This window comes from Mustelus asterias, chromosome 13, assembly GCF_964213995.1.
Source record: "Mustelus asterias chromosome 13, sMusAst1.hap1.1, whole genome shotgun sequence".
In the NCBI taxonomy this organism is placed as follows: Eukaryota; Metazoa; Chordata; class Chondrichthyes; order Carcharhiniformes; family Triakidae; genus Mustelus; species Mustelus asterias.
The window spans coordinates 56,664,171-56,680,399 of record NC_135813.1 but is presented as its reverse complement, the minus strand read 5'-3'; the positions used below and the strand labels follow the sequence as shown (position 1 = coordinate 56,680,399).

Sequence of the window (16,229 nt, the reverse complement as noted above, 5' to 3'; positions counted from 1 at the left end):
AAATGCATTGGTGTGAAAGTGGAGTGCTGCTTTGTAAGATGTTCACAGGTTTTGAATTTAACATGTGTAGATTAATTTTAAAACTCAGTACACTGTTGTTGCTAATAATGATTTTACACATTTGAAGTGATGTGAAAAGTCGAAGCTGAGAGACTTTCCCATTTAGTGCAATAGTTGAGGAATGTGAGTGTCCATTTGCAAGTAAAATTAATGGATCATTAAGCAGTCCAGACTTTCTCTGTCACCTTAAAACTGTGTTTCAAACCTCATATTGTGTCCTGTAAAATGTTTAACAGCCTTTGTACCATTTTCCCATGTGGTTTTAGTCTATAAAATGAGCTCGGAACTCGAGACAGCTGCTGGTGTCAAGCGTTAAAATGTTGTGCTTCTGGCTCTTGCAGGTTGGCCTGTATAAAACTATACCCACCCGATTGCTGTCGCGTGCATGGGGTCGCCTGAATCAGGTGGAGTTGCCCACCTGGATGCGGAAGCCAGTGTATAATCTGTACATATGGACATTCGGAGTTAACATGAAGGAGGCAGCAGTGGAAGATTTACAGCATTACCGAAACCTCAGTGAATTCTTCCGCAGAAAGCTAAAGCCACATGCGCGTCCTGTCAGCGACTCACATTGTGTGGTAAGAACTTGGCCGCATCTTTTCAATCGTACAATTCTGAAGATTTTCCCGGAAGAAAGCCCAACCCACGTTCGCAAGCCTGTTCTAATTCCCCCTGTTTCTTTTGTCTGGATTGTCTGGCGGATCATTCACTTTGCTCCACACATGAGACTTGTGGCTCTGGAAACCTAGCTCGTTTCTCTGAAGAGAACTTGTCCTATGAGGAGCAGATGATGCACCCAGTCTCTCTGCTCTGAGACAGGGGTTCCTGCTCCTGATTGTGCTCCAGTGTCCCCTGGCTGGAGACGGAGAGTGTGTGGTGTGGGGGCAGACTGATCTCCATCTTCCACCCCCTCCCCGCCCGATCCTGCCAGTGTGGTGTTGTCTGAGCTGACAGCTGCCAAGGGGCCACCTAATGCAGTAATGTTCTATCTGAGCAAAGGAGGGTCCCAGTGTTTCCATTGTGAGCCTGGCTTTCTACAATCTTGAGAGTTGATGCCAAGGGTGCAGACTCCTGCTTTGGTGCTAATGCAGTTTGATTTTGGGGCATTTTTGTTCTGCTGAATGCCACAAAACCATTCCCTTAGAATGTAGTGTTGATGCTCCTAAAAGCAGGAGAAAGCTTTAGCCCAACAGCTCCCGGCGTGTCAATGCGAGAGCAGATGCTGGAGATCTGAAATAAACCACAGGGAATGCTGTGGAGAGAGAGAGAATGGTTAATGTTTCAGGTTAGTGACTGTTCTCATTGTCCTGAAAGGCTGTGGAGGGAGAAATTGAGTTAATGAATCAGTAATGGGTTAGCACCAAACTTCAGATAATGTGTCGCTGCGCTGGACTTGTCCACTTTTATTAAAACTGGAGTAAGTTCATTGAAGTGACGGGGAACCTTCATCTTTTAGAATATCTCTATGTCTTAGTAAATGAGGTGTCAAAGAATGAGGATAAAGGGCCTCCTGTCACTTCAGGGAAGGAGCAGACGGGGGAATCAGTGGGACTTTGTACTCAGATACTTTTCCTCATGTTCACTGTGATAGTCCAATGAACCCCTATGGATGCTTCAGATCCAGCCCAGGAATCCCTATGGATGCTTCAGATCCAGCCCAGGAATCCCTCCATATTCGGCCACAATCCTTAAAGCCTCGACTATTGCACCCATTGTTTGAGCAGTGTAATGGTCACCTATTTATCCCATGCTGCAGGCAGTTCAATCATTGTGTGTAGGGTGAATATGTCCTGGCTTGTAACTGACCGAGCAGCACAGGAGAAATTACAAACTGATGGTCTTTCTCCTTGTTGCCATTTTCTAGATCAGCCCATCTGATGGAAAGATCTTACATTTTGGGAGAGTGAAGAATTGTGAGGTGGAGCAAGTGAAGGGTGTAACTTATTCACTGGAGACTTTCCTGGGTCCACAGACATGGTCAGAGAACCTTGAGATCAGCAATGGTAAGTTCACTTCCTCAACACCGGACCTGACTGACCTGATTTCAGGCCGTTTCAGGAAACTTCAGTCAATGCCCATGAATGGTGAGAAGTCTCACAGCACCAGCTTTCGGAGCACTGCTCCTTCATCAGGTGAGTGGGGAGGTGGGTTCACAAACTGGACATATATAGATAGAGACACAATTGCAAGGTAATGGTTGGAATGTGAGTCTTTACAGGTAATCAAGTCTTTACAGGTACAGACAGTGCGAGTGGAGAGAGGGATAATCACAGGTTAAAGAGCTGTGAATTGTCTCAAGCCAGGGCAGTTAGTAGGATTTTGCAAGCTCAGACCAAATGATGGGGGCTACAGATAGTGTGACATGAACCCAAGATCCCAGTTGAGGCTGTCCTCATGTGTGCGGAACTTGGCTATCAATTTCTGCTCAGCGATTCTACGTTGTCGTGTGTCGTGAAGGCCACCTGGGAGAACGCTTACCCAAAGATCGGAGGCTGAATGCCCTTGACTGCTGAAGTGTTCCCCAACAGGAAGGGAACACTCTTGTCTGTATTGTCACACGATGTCCGTTCATTCGTTGTTGTAGCATCTGCATGGTCTTGCCGATGTCCCACGCCTCAGGACATCCTTTCCTGCAGCGTATGAGATAGACAACATTGGCCGAGTTGCGAGAGTATATACCGTGTACCTGGTGGATGGTGTTCTCACGTGAGATGGTGGTATCCATGTCGACGATCCGGCACGTCTTGCAGATGTATGAACGTTCGTAAATCCTACGAACTGTCCTGGCTTGAGACAATTCACACCTGTGATTATCCCCCACCCCCTCCACTCGTACTGTCTGTACCTGTAAAGATTTGATTACCTGAAAAGACTCACATTCCAACTATTATCTTGCAATTGTGTCTGTGTCTATATATGCCGAGTTTGTGAACCCACCCCTCCACTCACCTGATGAAGCAGCAGCGCTCAGAAAGCTCGTGATTCCAAATAAACCTGTTGGACTCTAACCTGGTGTTGAGAGACTTCTTACCGCGCACACCCCAGTCTTACGCCGGCATATCCACATAATGTCCATGTAGGCTACACAACTGAAAACTCTGGGTGCAAGCTCCCCTGAATGATATTTTTAAATGCCTTTGTATAGGAAAAGAATGTTTCCCTTCAGCTGGAGGGGGGGCGATGTTCTTTCAAGAGTGAGGGTGGAAATTGCCCCTGTTCTGTTCAACACAATCTCCCCTGTTAATGGCAGTGACGGTGTATGGGCTAAGGTACCTGGATTTGTGATAAGAATTGAGGTAAAGGGGAACACTGGAAGTTAAAATCAAATACGGGATATGTTTGTCATGGAGGCATTTTCTCTGGCAGGTCTCATTCTTTCTGCGTGGGAGAACCATGGCAACAGGTGTGCTTTGAAAATTCTTCCATGGGGCGTGGGCATCACCAGCAAGGGCAGCATTTCTTGCCCATCCCTAATTGCACTTCAGCTGAATGGCTTGCTAGGACATTTCAATATCAATCCCGTTACTGGAGTCATGTGTAGGTCAGACTGGGTTGGGAGAGCAGATTTCTTTCCCTAAAGGACAAATGGGTTTTTACAACAATTGATGATAGCTTCGTGGTCACCATTACTGAGACTGCTTTTCAGTTCCAGATTTTATTTACTTGAATTCACATTCCAGCAGCTGCCATGGTGGGGTTTGAACCCATGCCCCAGAACATTTGCCTGGGTCTCTGAGTTGCTAGTCCAGTGATATTACCACTACCCCACCATCTCTGCAGCTGTGCGCCTGTGAGGGGGTTGTTTTTTTTTTATTCATTCGGGGGACATGGGTGTCACTGGCTGGCCAGCATTTATTGCCCATCCCTGGTTGCCCGAGGACTGTTGAGAGTCAACCGCATTGCTGTGGCTCTGGAGTCACATGTAGGCCAGACCGGGTAAGGATGGCAGATTTCCTTCCCTAAAGGACATTAGTGAACCAGATGGGTTTTTCCAACAATCGACAATGGTTTCATGGTCATTAGTAGATTCTTAATTCCAGATATTTTTTATTGAATTCAAATTCCACCATCTGCTGTGGTGGGATTTGAACCCAAGTCCCCAGAACATTAGCTGAGTTTCTGGATTAATAGTCTAGCGATAATACCAGTAGGCTATCGCCTCCCCGCACAGTAGTTCATTCAATAATAACAGCGTTGACCTGTCTGTATATATCGCCTTTCACGCTGAAGAAGTTTGGAGGTGCTTCGGGAAACAGGAGCTGCAGAGTGAGTCAGCATTGGCTAGTGTGACCAGAAGCTTAGTCAAAGTGACGGAGTTGAGTTTCTAAGTAATGAGAGTTGAGATGCGAATAGAGTAGGAAGGGAGTTCCAGAGTGAGATCGAGGTTGGTGAGGACTCCACCACTAAAGGTCAGGGTTAGAGGCAGGGGAGTGTGTGCATAGTGACGGTCAAAGTGATGGGGATTACAGAGCTGGGCTGAGATGAGGCCATAGAATCCCTACAGTGCAGAAGGGGGCCATTGGGCCCATCGAGTCTGCACCGACCACAATCCCACCCGGGCCCTATTCCCATAACTCCACATATTTACCCTGCTAATCCCCTGACGCGAGAGTCAATTTATCATGGCCAACCTAACCCGCACATCTTTGGACTGTGGGAGGAAACCGGAGCATCCGGAGGAAACCCACGCAGACACGGGGAGAATGTGCAGAGTCTGCTTAGACAGTGACCTGAAGCCAGAATTGAAACTGGGTCCCTGGCGCTGTGAGGCAACAGCGTTAACCACTGTGAAGGGGTGTAAATGCCTCGGGAAGAGCGATAAAGACAGTGTCGAAAGGCAGAGATGGTGGTTGGATCAAAGACGATGACTTTGGTCTTTGCAGCGTACAGCTGGAGCAAGTTGGAGCTCATCCAAGAATTGATGTTAGCATCAAGGCGGTGAAGCGAGGTGGTGGGGAGGTCGTGCTGGATCCCATCACGTCTGGGAGCTGATCCCGTGTCTGGAGCCTGATATCTCAAAGGGCATTAAGTAGATGAGGAGTAGCAGGATGGGCCAGAGAGAGATGCCTGCTGATTCCTGAGGTATCAGAATCCTTCCTTCAAATACCGTATTGAAATAAACCAACCCCATGTCTGCAAATAAAATGCAGAATAAGAAGTCTCACAACACCAGGTTAAAGTCCAACAGGTTTATTTGGTAGCACAAGCCACTAGCTTTCGGAGCGCTGCCTCTTCATCAGGTAAGTGGGAGAACTGTTGAAGCATAAAATACAGAGTCAGCTCTCCTTCCGAGTTTCAATCTGAAAGCATCTCTAACGTAATTGGACAGGACTTTATAAAGCAGTTCAGTTAGATTCCACTAACTGCTTCGTATGCAGTCTAACATATAGATATTTTTTAGCAGAATCCGATTCTAATGCACCACTTGCTGTGTAATTTGTTGTAACTCTGCAGGTAAAAGTGAGACATCGTTCCAAGACCACCTGGTGACGAGGGAAGGCAATGACCTCTATCACTGTGTCATTTATTTGGCACCGGGAGATTATCACTGTTTTCATTCACCAGCTGATTGGAGAGTCGCACACAGGCGCCATTTCCCAGGTAAGAGTCTTGCTGTTTGCTTTGAAACTGAATCAAACCCTTTGTTAATCCGGACAGAACCTCCAGCTGGTTTTACTGAGCTGCAGAGTGAACTCTGGCCTTTCACTCTTGGAAGCTGGGCCCAGGCTGTTGGAGCAGCACAGTAGTTAGCACTGCTGCATCACAGCCCCAGGGACCTGGCTTGGGTCACTGTCTGTGTGGAGTTTGCACGTTCTCCCCGTGTCTGTGGGTTTGCTCCGGGTGCTCCGGTTTCCTCCCACAGTGCTGGTTAGGTGAATTGGCCATGCTAAATTCTCCCTCAGTGTCCCCAAACAGGCGCCGGAGTGTGACGACTGGGGGATTTTCACAGTAATTTCATTGCAGTGTCAATGTAAGCCTACTTGTAACACTAATAAATAAACTGAAAGGCAGTAGCTAGAGAAAGCTATAAAGAATTCTGACTCGGCTGAGTTTGGTGGTTTCTAGATCGTCAATGTCACAAACTCTTTAATTTAGCTGCAATCAAAAAGGTCACTGGAATATTGGACACCGAGACAAATCTTATCAAACTGGCACACTAGTGGGTGTTTTTCCGAGGTTGAGGTATATATTGTTGGGACAGAGAAGAGGAAGCTTTATTTTGTATCCTGCTGTGTTTCACCTGACATGCTGGCAGGCTTCTCTAACCACCCAGCCGGTTAAGCCATTCAATAGGATTCCAGGTTTAATCCCGGTGCTCTGATTAGTGAACTGGGTGAAGGGAGGGGTGCTACAATCGGATTCAGATTCCCAGGAAAGGTAACACAGTTCTCACTCCTCAGTGTTATCCAGCACTGTGCTAGCAGGGTGCAAATATGGACAAGGATTTGCATAAAGAGTGATCAAACAGCGCCAGGTACAAGAGGGAGTGATACAATTATAGTCCAGCGCGGAGAGAGTGCCTTTCGGAGCTGTGTTTGCAGATTTGAGTGTCGGGATTTAAGAAGCATTTAGATGAGCTTGAGATGTTTATTCCCCGTCACCAGCATCTCTGTTGGACCCCCAATGGAGGTTAAAGTTTTTATGTTACCAGTACGTGATGTTCTCTGACAGCAAATAAAGTAAGAGAAATAAAGTGGAATTAACCCTCCTGTTCTGACAAATAAATGCTGAGATGGCGGCAATGAGAGGCAGAGTGATTCACAGAGTCAAAGACAGCTCTGACAAGTTAGAGCACAAACATTCTTGGCTGAAGTGTGAACATCCTTTACCAGCTGGAAATTACCCTCATTCCATTACTCCAGTTCCATTCTAGGCCTCTTGCCATTGGATTCATACAAACCTCTGTTAGCTACTGATGTTACTGCCCTTTGAGAAAAGTCAAAGGATGGTGTTGGATTTACTGTGGAAAAAATTAGGTTTTATGTTTAAAATGTTCCCACCCAACACAGCGGGTTTGAATTCCAGCTCTCAAGCTAATTGCTCGATAACACTGGCTCCAGTCTATACTAACCCAAGTTGATGGTTTCCCTTTTCTGCCAGCTTTAGTCAGTTTTACAACACTAGAGCGAGATCCTTCTGCCCATCGTGTCTGTGCTGGCCATTAAGCACCTATCTATTCTAATCCCATTTTTCAGCACTCAGCCTGTAGCCTTGTATGCAATGGCATTTCAAGTGCTCATCTAAATGCTTCTTAAATCCCGACTCTCAAATCTGCAAACACAGCTCCGAAAGGCACTCTCTCCGCGCTGGACTATAATTGTATCACTCCCTCTTGTACCTGGCGCTGTTTGATCACTCTTTATGCAAATCCTTGTCCATATTTGCACCCTGCTAGCACAGTGCTGGATAACACTGAGGATATCATAGAAACCCTACAGTGCAGAAACAGGCCATTCAGCCCATCAAGTCTGCACCGACCACAATCCCATCCAGGCCCTACTCCCATATCCCTACACATATTACCCGCTAATCCCTCTAACCTATGCATCTCAGGACACTAAGGGGCAATTTTTAGCATGGCCAATCAACCTAACCCGCACATCTTTGGACTGTGGGAGGAAACCGGAACACCCGGAGGAAACCCACGGAGACACGAGGAGAATGTGCAAACTCCACACAGACAGTGACCCAAGCCGGGAATCGAACCCAGGTCCCTGGAGCTGTGAAGCAGCAGTGCTAACCACTGTGCTACCGTGCCGCCCCTAAGGAGTGAGAACTGTGTTACCCATCCTGGGAATCTGAATCCGATTGTAGCATCCCTCCCTTCGTCCAGTTCACTAATCAGAGCACTGGGATTAAACCTGGAATCCTATTGAATGGCTTAACCAGCTGGGTGGTTAGAGAAGCCTGCCATTCTCACAGTTACCGCAGACTTGTTTCTGGGCTGAACCTGAGTATCCACATCAAACAAGGTCCTGGTCTGAGTTACAGACACATCCAGTTTCCACCAACAATGGATCCTGGTTTAAAAGTCCAATAAGGTGCATTGTCATTGTGAGTGTTTTAATGCACAGATCAGACCTTGCATATCATAACGCATGCAAATCTGCAACATTAAACCCCAAATATTCATTGAGGGAGCTGAATATGGTCACGTTTGTACATTATGGGGTCTCTACACTCCCCATCTACAACAGGAAGGTAGGTGACCTGCAACTGGTCTCGAGTGACTTCATGCAATGTCCCTGTTCTGAGACTCTGCTAGAACTGACTGCATTGCTGTGGGAGAGAAACCCAGGAGTGTGCGAACACTGGGTAGGCCATTCAGCCCCTTGCCTGATGTGGGAAAAGTTGCTGGCCTCCCACAGCCCTTTCTCAGAGCCAGTTCCAGTGTTGTGGGTTCTAGTACAATGTGCTGGGATATATCAGCCCAGTTCTGCATAGCACTGCGTACAAATGCCCAGTAATCGGGATTTGGTGAGATTAAGCTCTGCAACTTTCCTGCGTCGTCTTCTGGTGTAGCGCCACCTTCTAAAGGTGACTCTTACTCGAGAAGGATGTAAATGGGGTGGATTTAAGAAAAGTTTCACTTATATTTGGAATTTATGCAAACCCTGGGCTGGTAGGAAACTAGCAGCTTTGAGCTGTTGTTTGCCAGGATCGACAGCAATGCAGAGCTATTTTCATTACATAATCTCTAAATAGGATTCACACAACTGCTGATGATGAGGTCATCAAACATCAGTTGGCTCACTGGATTCTATATTTAAATCTGTGTCACAGTAAGAGGAGGACGAAGAGGGGCACAAGGCCACAAATAAAATAACTTGGATACTTTTCCACACTTCGCCCAAATATTTGTGGGAGCTTTCCCAGTTTTGAGGGATGCAGTTATGGAAAGAATTGGGTAAAGTTGTTGGGGTAGGAAATGTTCAGGGGAGATTTAATAGAAATGTTCAAAATGGCGGGGGCTGTCGGAGTAAAGAAAATAATTATTCACATGAATGCAGTTAATAACCTGAAGGCGTAGCTTGAAGAAAACTTGGAAAAGAGGGAAATTGGTTTTTTTTCTAATGTAACGAGTTCTGATCTGAAACTCCATACCTAAAAGAATAGGTGAAGGTTCATTGATAACTTTCGTAAGGAAATTGGAGGAACGCTCAAATAAGGAAAGGTTTTCCGAACTATAGGGGAATATAGGAGTGAGTATGATTGGCTAGCTGCTGAATAATGGGCCGAATGGCTTCCGTTGCCGTAAGATTGTATCATTGGATTGTAATTCACCGTTTACTGCTCATTTGAGGGAGACTGATGTGTTGGATCGCTATGTTGTTGTAATGTGAGCGGTTACCAGGGTATCGACATGCAGCAGCATGTGTAAGAGCTACAACATTGATTATGTATATAAATATCAAACAGCAAGGCCCTTCAGTGAAAGCAGTTTAGTCTATTTTGAGAGGATGGTTTTGACCTGTTGCTTTGTCTTTATTCAGGCTCCCTGATGTCGGTGAATCCTGGTGTGGCTCGTTGGATTAAGGAGCTCTTCTGTCACAATGAGCGTGTTGTCCTGGCTGGAGACTGGACACATGGCTTCTTCTCTCTCACTGCAGTCGGTGCCACAAATGTTGGATCTATTCGTATTTACTTTGACAATGTAAGTACAGTGGAGATGTCTGGGAAAGGAAAGATGGATGCAAAGTTTTGAATCTAGCTCAGTCTAGGATTTCTTGCTTGGTGCCACACCCCCTGTACCACAGCAACTGTGACTGTTCTGGTAATCGGGGAGTTGTGCTTAATTCCACTGCTTCCCAATTATTTAGCTGAAGAACTGGTCTGGTGGTGCAGGGATAACTTAAGTGCAGGAGGGATATTGTACATGTGTACAGGAGGAAGGAACATCTCACACACAGGCCTGAAAGCTCTCGACTCACGTACAGCTCAGTCTATAGCAGTCTATACGTCAGAAATTCATCTCTGCTACTCTTAGAACATAGAACAGTACAGCACAGAACAGGCCCTTCAGCCCACGATGTTGTGCCGAGCTTTGTCTGAAACCCAAATCAAGCTAGTTCCTCCCTATCATCCCGAAGTACTCCATGTGCCTATCCAATAGCTTCTTAAATGTTCCTAAAGTTTCTGACTCCACTATCCCTGCAGGCAGTCCATTCCACACCCCAACCACTCTCTGAGTAAAAGACCTACCTCGGACATCCCTCCTATATCTCCCACCATGAACCCTATAGTTATGCCCCCTAGTTACCGCTCCATTCAACCGAGGAAATAGTCTTTGAACGTTCACTCTATCTATCCCCCTCATCATCTTATAAACCTCTATCAAGTCTCCTCTCAACCTCCTCCGCTCCAAAGAGAAAAGCCCAAGTTCCCTCAACCTTTCCTCATAAGACCTACCCTCCAAACCAGGCAGCATCCTGGTAAATCTCCTTTGCACTCTTTCCAGTGTCTCCACATCCTTCTTATAGTGAGGTGACCAGAACTGCACACAATATTCCAAATGTGGTCTCACCAAGGTCCTGTACAGTTGCAGCATAACCCCACGGCTCTTAAACTCAAACCCCCTGTTAATGAACGCTAACACACTATAGGCCTTCTTCACGGCTCTATCTACTTGAGTGGCAACCTTCAGAGATCTATGGATATGAACCCCAAGATCTCTCTGTTCCTCCACATTCTTCAGAACCCTACCTTTGACCCTGTAATCCACATTTAAATTTGCCCTACCAAAATGAATCACCTCGCATTTGTCAGGGTTAAACTCCATTTGCCATTTTTCAGCCCAGCTCTGCATCCTATCTATGTCTCTTTGCAGCCTACAACAGCCCTCCACCTCATCCACTACTCCACCAATCTTGGTGTCATCAGCAAATTTACTGATCCACCCTTCAGCCCCCTCCTCCAAGTCATTTATAAAAATGACAAATAGCAGAGGACCAAGCACTGATCCCTGTGGCACTCCGCTGGTAACCGGTTTCTGTTTCTTGGAACAGAGTTCATGAAAGGCACAGTATCAATTGAAATCCAAATGACTGAATACATTCCAGATCCTGTGCAAGAAGCCATAGGTTCCTCTTCTCTCCCTCCTCCCCCTCCCCACCTCTAGCATGAAGCTAAGAGTTTTTACTGAAAGTGGTTAACACTGCTGCCTCACAGCACCAGGGACCTGGGTTCAATTCCCGGCTTGGATCACTGTCTGTGTGGAATTTACACATTCTCCCCGTGTCTGCGTGGGTTTCCTCCGGGTGCTCCGGTTTCCTCCCACAGTCCAAAGATGTGCGGGTTAGGTGGATAGGCCATGCTAAATTGCCCCTTAGTGTCAGGGGGACTAGCTAGTGTAATTGTATGGGGTCTGGGTGGGATTGTTGTCAGTGCAGACTCGATGGGCTGAATGGCCTCCTTCTGCACTGTAGGGATTCTATGATTAAATTTGAGTCTTTCTCCTCTTGTGCTTTAATGTGCAAATAGTGATCATTAATATTCTCAGAAAAACAGAACAAGAAATAAAACAAAGAGCCCATTAAACTTGCCTCACTGGTAATCTAATTTTCCCGTCAAAACCCATTGCTCCAAAACTCTGAACTTTTCCATTCAGACATCCAGAACCCAACTGCATTTTGACCATTTTTGACATCCTTGGCACTGATACCACCCTGTAAATTCTCTCTGATCCTAGTTCCTGGAGTAATATAATGGATCTTATTTTGCATATCTCACTAAGGGCTCCTCTCCAATCATCCTTCTCTCTTTACACTTATATTCTTTACATGTGGAGTCAACCTTTTAGTGCTTCCTTCTGATGCTTCCACACATTTGTAGTGGAACATTGCCCGGACTTACAATACAATGTGGAAAAGTGTGAGGTTATGCACTTTGGAAGGAGGAATGGAGGCATAGACTATTTTCTAAATGGGAAAATGCTTAGGAAATCAGAAACACAAAGGGACTTGGGAATCCTTGTTCAAGATTCCCTTAAGGTTAATGTGCAGGCTCAGTCGGCAGTTAGGAAGGCAAATGCAATGTTAGCATTCATGTCACACTAAGTAGTCTCGCATCAGGTTAAAGTCCAACAGGTTTATTTGGTAGCACGAGCTTTCGGAGCACTGTCCTTCATCAGGTGAGTCAGTATCACCTGATGAAGGAGCGACACTCCGAAAGTTCGTGCTACCAAATAAACCTGTTGGACTTTAATCTGATGTTGTGAGACTACTTACTGTGCCCACCCCAGTCCAACGCAGGCAATTCCACATCATAGCATTCATGTCGAGAGGGCTAGAATACAAGAGCAGGGATGTACTTCTGAGGCTGCATAAGGCTCTGGTCAGACTCCATTTGGACTATAGTGAGCAGTTTTGGACCCCATATCTAAGGAAGGATATGCTGGCCTTGGAAAGGGTCCAGAGGAGGTTCACAAGAATGATCCCTGGAATGAAGAGCTTGTCGTATGAGGAACGGTTGAGGACTCTGGGTCTGTACTCGTTGGAGTTTAGAAGGATGAGGAGGGATCTTATTGAAACTTACAGGATACTGCAAGGCCTGGATAGAGTGGACGTGGAGAGGATGTTTCCACTAGTAGGAAAAGTTAGAACTCGAGGGCACAACCTCAGGCTAAAGGGACGATCCTTTAGAACAGAGATGAGGAGGAATTTCTTCAGCCAGAGTGGTGAATATGTGGAACTCTCTGCCGTAGAAGGCTGTGGGCCAGGTCATTGAGTGTCTTTAAGACAGAGATAGATAGGTTCTTGATTAATAAGAGGATCAGGGGTTACGGGAGAAGGCAAGAGAATGGGGATGAGAAAAAAATCAGCCATGATTGAATGGTGGAGCAGACTCGATGGGCCGAGTGGCCTAATTCTGCTCCTATGTCTTATGGTCTACTTGAACACTTTGTCTTAAATTTGTTCAAAACCACCAATCCTTGTGACAGGCAGGGTTCCAACTCTTACACACTGATTTCAGCGGTTAGTTAATGAGTTAGTGATCAGTAGGTCCTCCGTTTTGCTCGCTACTTTTCATCATTCCCAGCTGGTTACCTCAATCATTTGTTTCATTTGTGTTTAGTCGCCATTTTTCTTTGGTGCGGATCTGTTCATTTCTTGATGCTGTTTCTTCTGCGATTAATCAGACCTCAAGGGCGGGGGTGGGCAGTGGGCTTGTGACTGGAGCATTAAACGGAGTTGTGGGTCAGGAACTCAGTCTATCTTCCTCCGAATTCAGTGGAAGGAAATTCCGACAGACACCTGAGCCACAAATGGCTGCTTTAAGCTCGGGTGACACAGTAGCACAGGGGTTAGCACTGCCGCCTCACAGTGCCAGGGACCCGGGTTCAATTCAGGCCTCCGATCACTGTCTGTGTGAAGTCTGCACATTCTCCCCGTGTCTGCATGGGTTTCCTCCGGGTGCTCCGGTTTCCTCCCACAGTCCAAAGATGTGCGTGTTAGGTTGATTGGCTGTGCTAAATTGACCCTGATGTCAGGGGATGAACAGGGTAAATAGCTGGAGTTACGGGATTAGGGCCTGGGTGAGATTATGGCCGGTGCAGACTCGATGGGCCGAATGGCCTTCTGCGCTGTAGGAATTCTGAGAGTGGAAATCACCATTTTCCCCACCCTGAGCTCTGCTACTGGCCTGTCAGATCCTGAGGGATCACAGACTGCCTGGAGGTAGATCTGGGATTTAAATGAAAATGTGATGGTCTTTTTTTTGTTGCACAGAATTGTTAGAAATTGTTTCGCATCTTTGATTGTTGGCGATGAGAATGTTTACTGTCGTTTGTCTTGTGAAGGACCTGCACACCAACAGTCCCCGCTACATGAAGGGCTCGTACAATGACTTCAGCTTTGTCACAAACAACAATGAAGGTGGCATTACCATGCGAAAGGGCGAGCACCTGGGAGAGTTCAACCTGGGCTCCACCATCGTTCTCATCTTCGAGGCACCGAAAGACTTCACCTTTAGCCTTAAACCTGGACAGAAGATCCGGTTTGGCGAAGCGCTGGGGTCCATCTAGTGCAGAACCACCGTCGATGGCATCTCCGATTGGATGGGAGCAAGGAGGAGTGAGTTTGGACTAAGGAATAGTGAGAAAGGGTCATTATTGAAATGCGGTTTTAATTCTTCCTCCTCCTCCTCTTCCTGTCATTACTGCAGAAACATCTCCCATTGCCTCCGTATAAGGGACCAGCTCCACCACTAAATACTGGACGTACTGACCGGACTCAGTTGCTCCTTTATAAAGGAAGCTGATGGGAGGATAGGACTTTCTGAGCATGTGCAGTGCCATACTCTCCGAGCACAGGGAGAACCTGGCAGGTCACCAGGAGCAACAGGACTTTGAAAGCTGACCTGAATTCTGAGGGTTCTGGTCCAGATGGGAGTGGCAGGGGATTGTGAGAAACTTTCCAAGGAGCTGGTGATGCTTGATTATTTGCTGAATAGCTCCATGCAGGTGAACCAGTGGGTCATTCTAACTTTTAGTTAATGCAGTATTTTTATATACTAAACAAGAAGAATCAAAGCAGTTTTTCATCAAATTACATTTCGGAGAAAATAAATTTACCGACTATACCAAAACTCACTGCAGCCGATCTCTGTTCTTTGGTTAACCTGGGTGTGTTTTTCTTGAACTGAGGATGAAATGCTAAAACGTGGGCTGCTTCATTTTGGTTTAAGCTTTAACTCGAGAGGTCGATTCTCTTCCGCTGTTTTGTTGAACAAGTGAAGGAAAGGGACATAAAGAGTTTGGTGTAAGATGTAAAAACAGGTCACCTAATATTGTGTAGAACGGGATACTGACTCCGTCAGCATCTGAATGGTGCAAGTGCGTTTGTGTTTTTTACTGTTGATTCTGTAATTATGTCTATGCAATGGAAAAGTCTGAGGAACCTTATCTCCTACACTGTCCATTACGTTTAATGCATATCTTGTACTAGAGCAATGAGGGAGGTAATTGGGAGGGGGAATGGGGACAGATGCTTATTTTGATGATTTAGTCGAGCACTTTGTTCCATAGCAAAGCACTACCAAGCTCATAACTGAGGGGCAGTAGCCACTGGTTCAGGGTACCTGTTGGGTTCTGTGACTTTCTCTTCTCCCACCATGTGTTCTAAGAATCTCTTGTCCATTTATGTGTCGAAGTCTGAAAGCAGTAGCCATAACAAACTCTGAGGAACCAGAGACCACTTTTCTGATTTTCTTTCACAGATTGTGAGTGTGTGTGCGAGTGAGAGAAAGGGGACAACACATCTGCAGCGTTATGACGAGGAACAAGTTTTTTTTTAATTTAATTGTGCCAGTCACTCGTATTTTTGTGATGTTTTTTTTGTGTGGTTGCTTCAAGAGTACTTGGTTCAAAGTGTTTATTATTCACTACAGTTTGATTTCCATGTGGAGCAGTGAAAGCTGCCGCAGTGGCCAATGAATAAAATAAAATTCTAGTATTTCACAAGAATTTTTCTTCCTTGGGGTTTATTTTGAGATTTCCACACAGTTGCACTTCAGCGAGTCAGTTGCACAGATTTGGTTTGGAATCCAACCCGACCTCAACGCAGCACGCGAATACTTATTTGTGCTACTTCCCCCCCCCCCCCCCCCCTACACAAGGCACTACCCAGCATCCCAAGCTGGCGTACCCTTCCATCTTACAACACTGTATCACACCCAACTCGATGTGTTCCAGTGGGAAATGAAAACTCTCGACATATTTCTCTCTCCCTTCTGCTCCCTTGCCTGGTTCTTGGTGTGGATTAGAACCTGCCTCAATTCTTCCAGCTCACACCCACAGCACAGAGCTCACTGTCTGAGATTTTAATGCCCCCTCACAGCTGCCTCCAGAGGTGTTTTGCTTTTCATTGTTACCACCGGTGCCATAATCATAGCAAAACATCCCAAATCACTTCACAAGAGTCATTCTTAGAGAATCTGACATCAGCTACAGGAGATACAAGGACTGATAATCGAAAATCTTGATGAATGAGATAGGGCTGAAGGAGGAAAGGGGCAGAATGGTTCAGGCCCCATGCAGCTAAAAGGCATGGTCCATTCTTTAATGGGACGTGGGTGTCACTGGCAAAGGCAGTATTTTTATTGTCCATGCCTAATTGCCTATGCCTAATTGCCCTTGAAGGTGGCAGTGAGTTGCTGCCTTGAACCTCTGC

General features: G+C 46.2%; 1 protein-coding gene across 7 annotated transcripts in view; it reads left to right on the top strand.

The window, feature by feature from the left end:
* pisd (phosphatidylserine decarboxylase) overlaps window positions 1–15,516 on the top strand; it is a 146,293-nt gene extending 130,777 nt beyond the window's left edge. For all 7 annotated transcript variants that reach the window (XM_078226830.1, XM_078226829.1, XM_078226828.1 and 4 more), the window contains 5 exons: window positions 402–638; window positions 1,925–2,063; window positions 5,515–5,661; window positions 9,555–9,715; window positions 13,859–15,516. In XM_078226830.1, coding sequence (XP_078082956.1) covers window positions 402–638; window positions 1,925–2,063; window positions 5,515–5,661; window positions 9,555–9,715; window positions 13,859–14,083 — 909 coding nt within the window. In that variant the 3' untranslated portion in view covers window positions 14,084–15,516. The remainder of the gene's footprint in view (window positions 1–401; window positions 639–1,924; window positions 2,064–5,514; window positions 5,662–9,554; window positions 9,716–13,858) is intronic.
* Window positions 15,517–16,229: the final 713 nt, after the last annotated feature.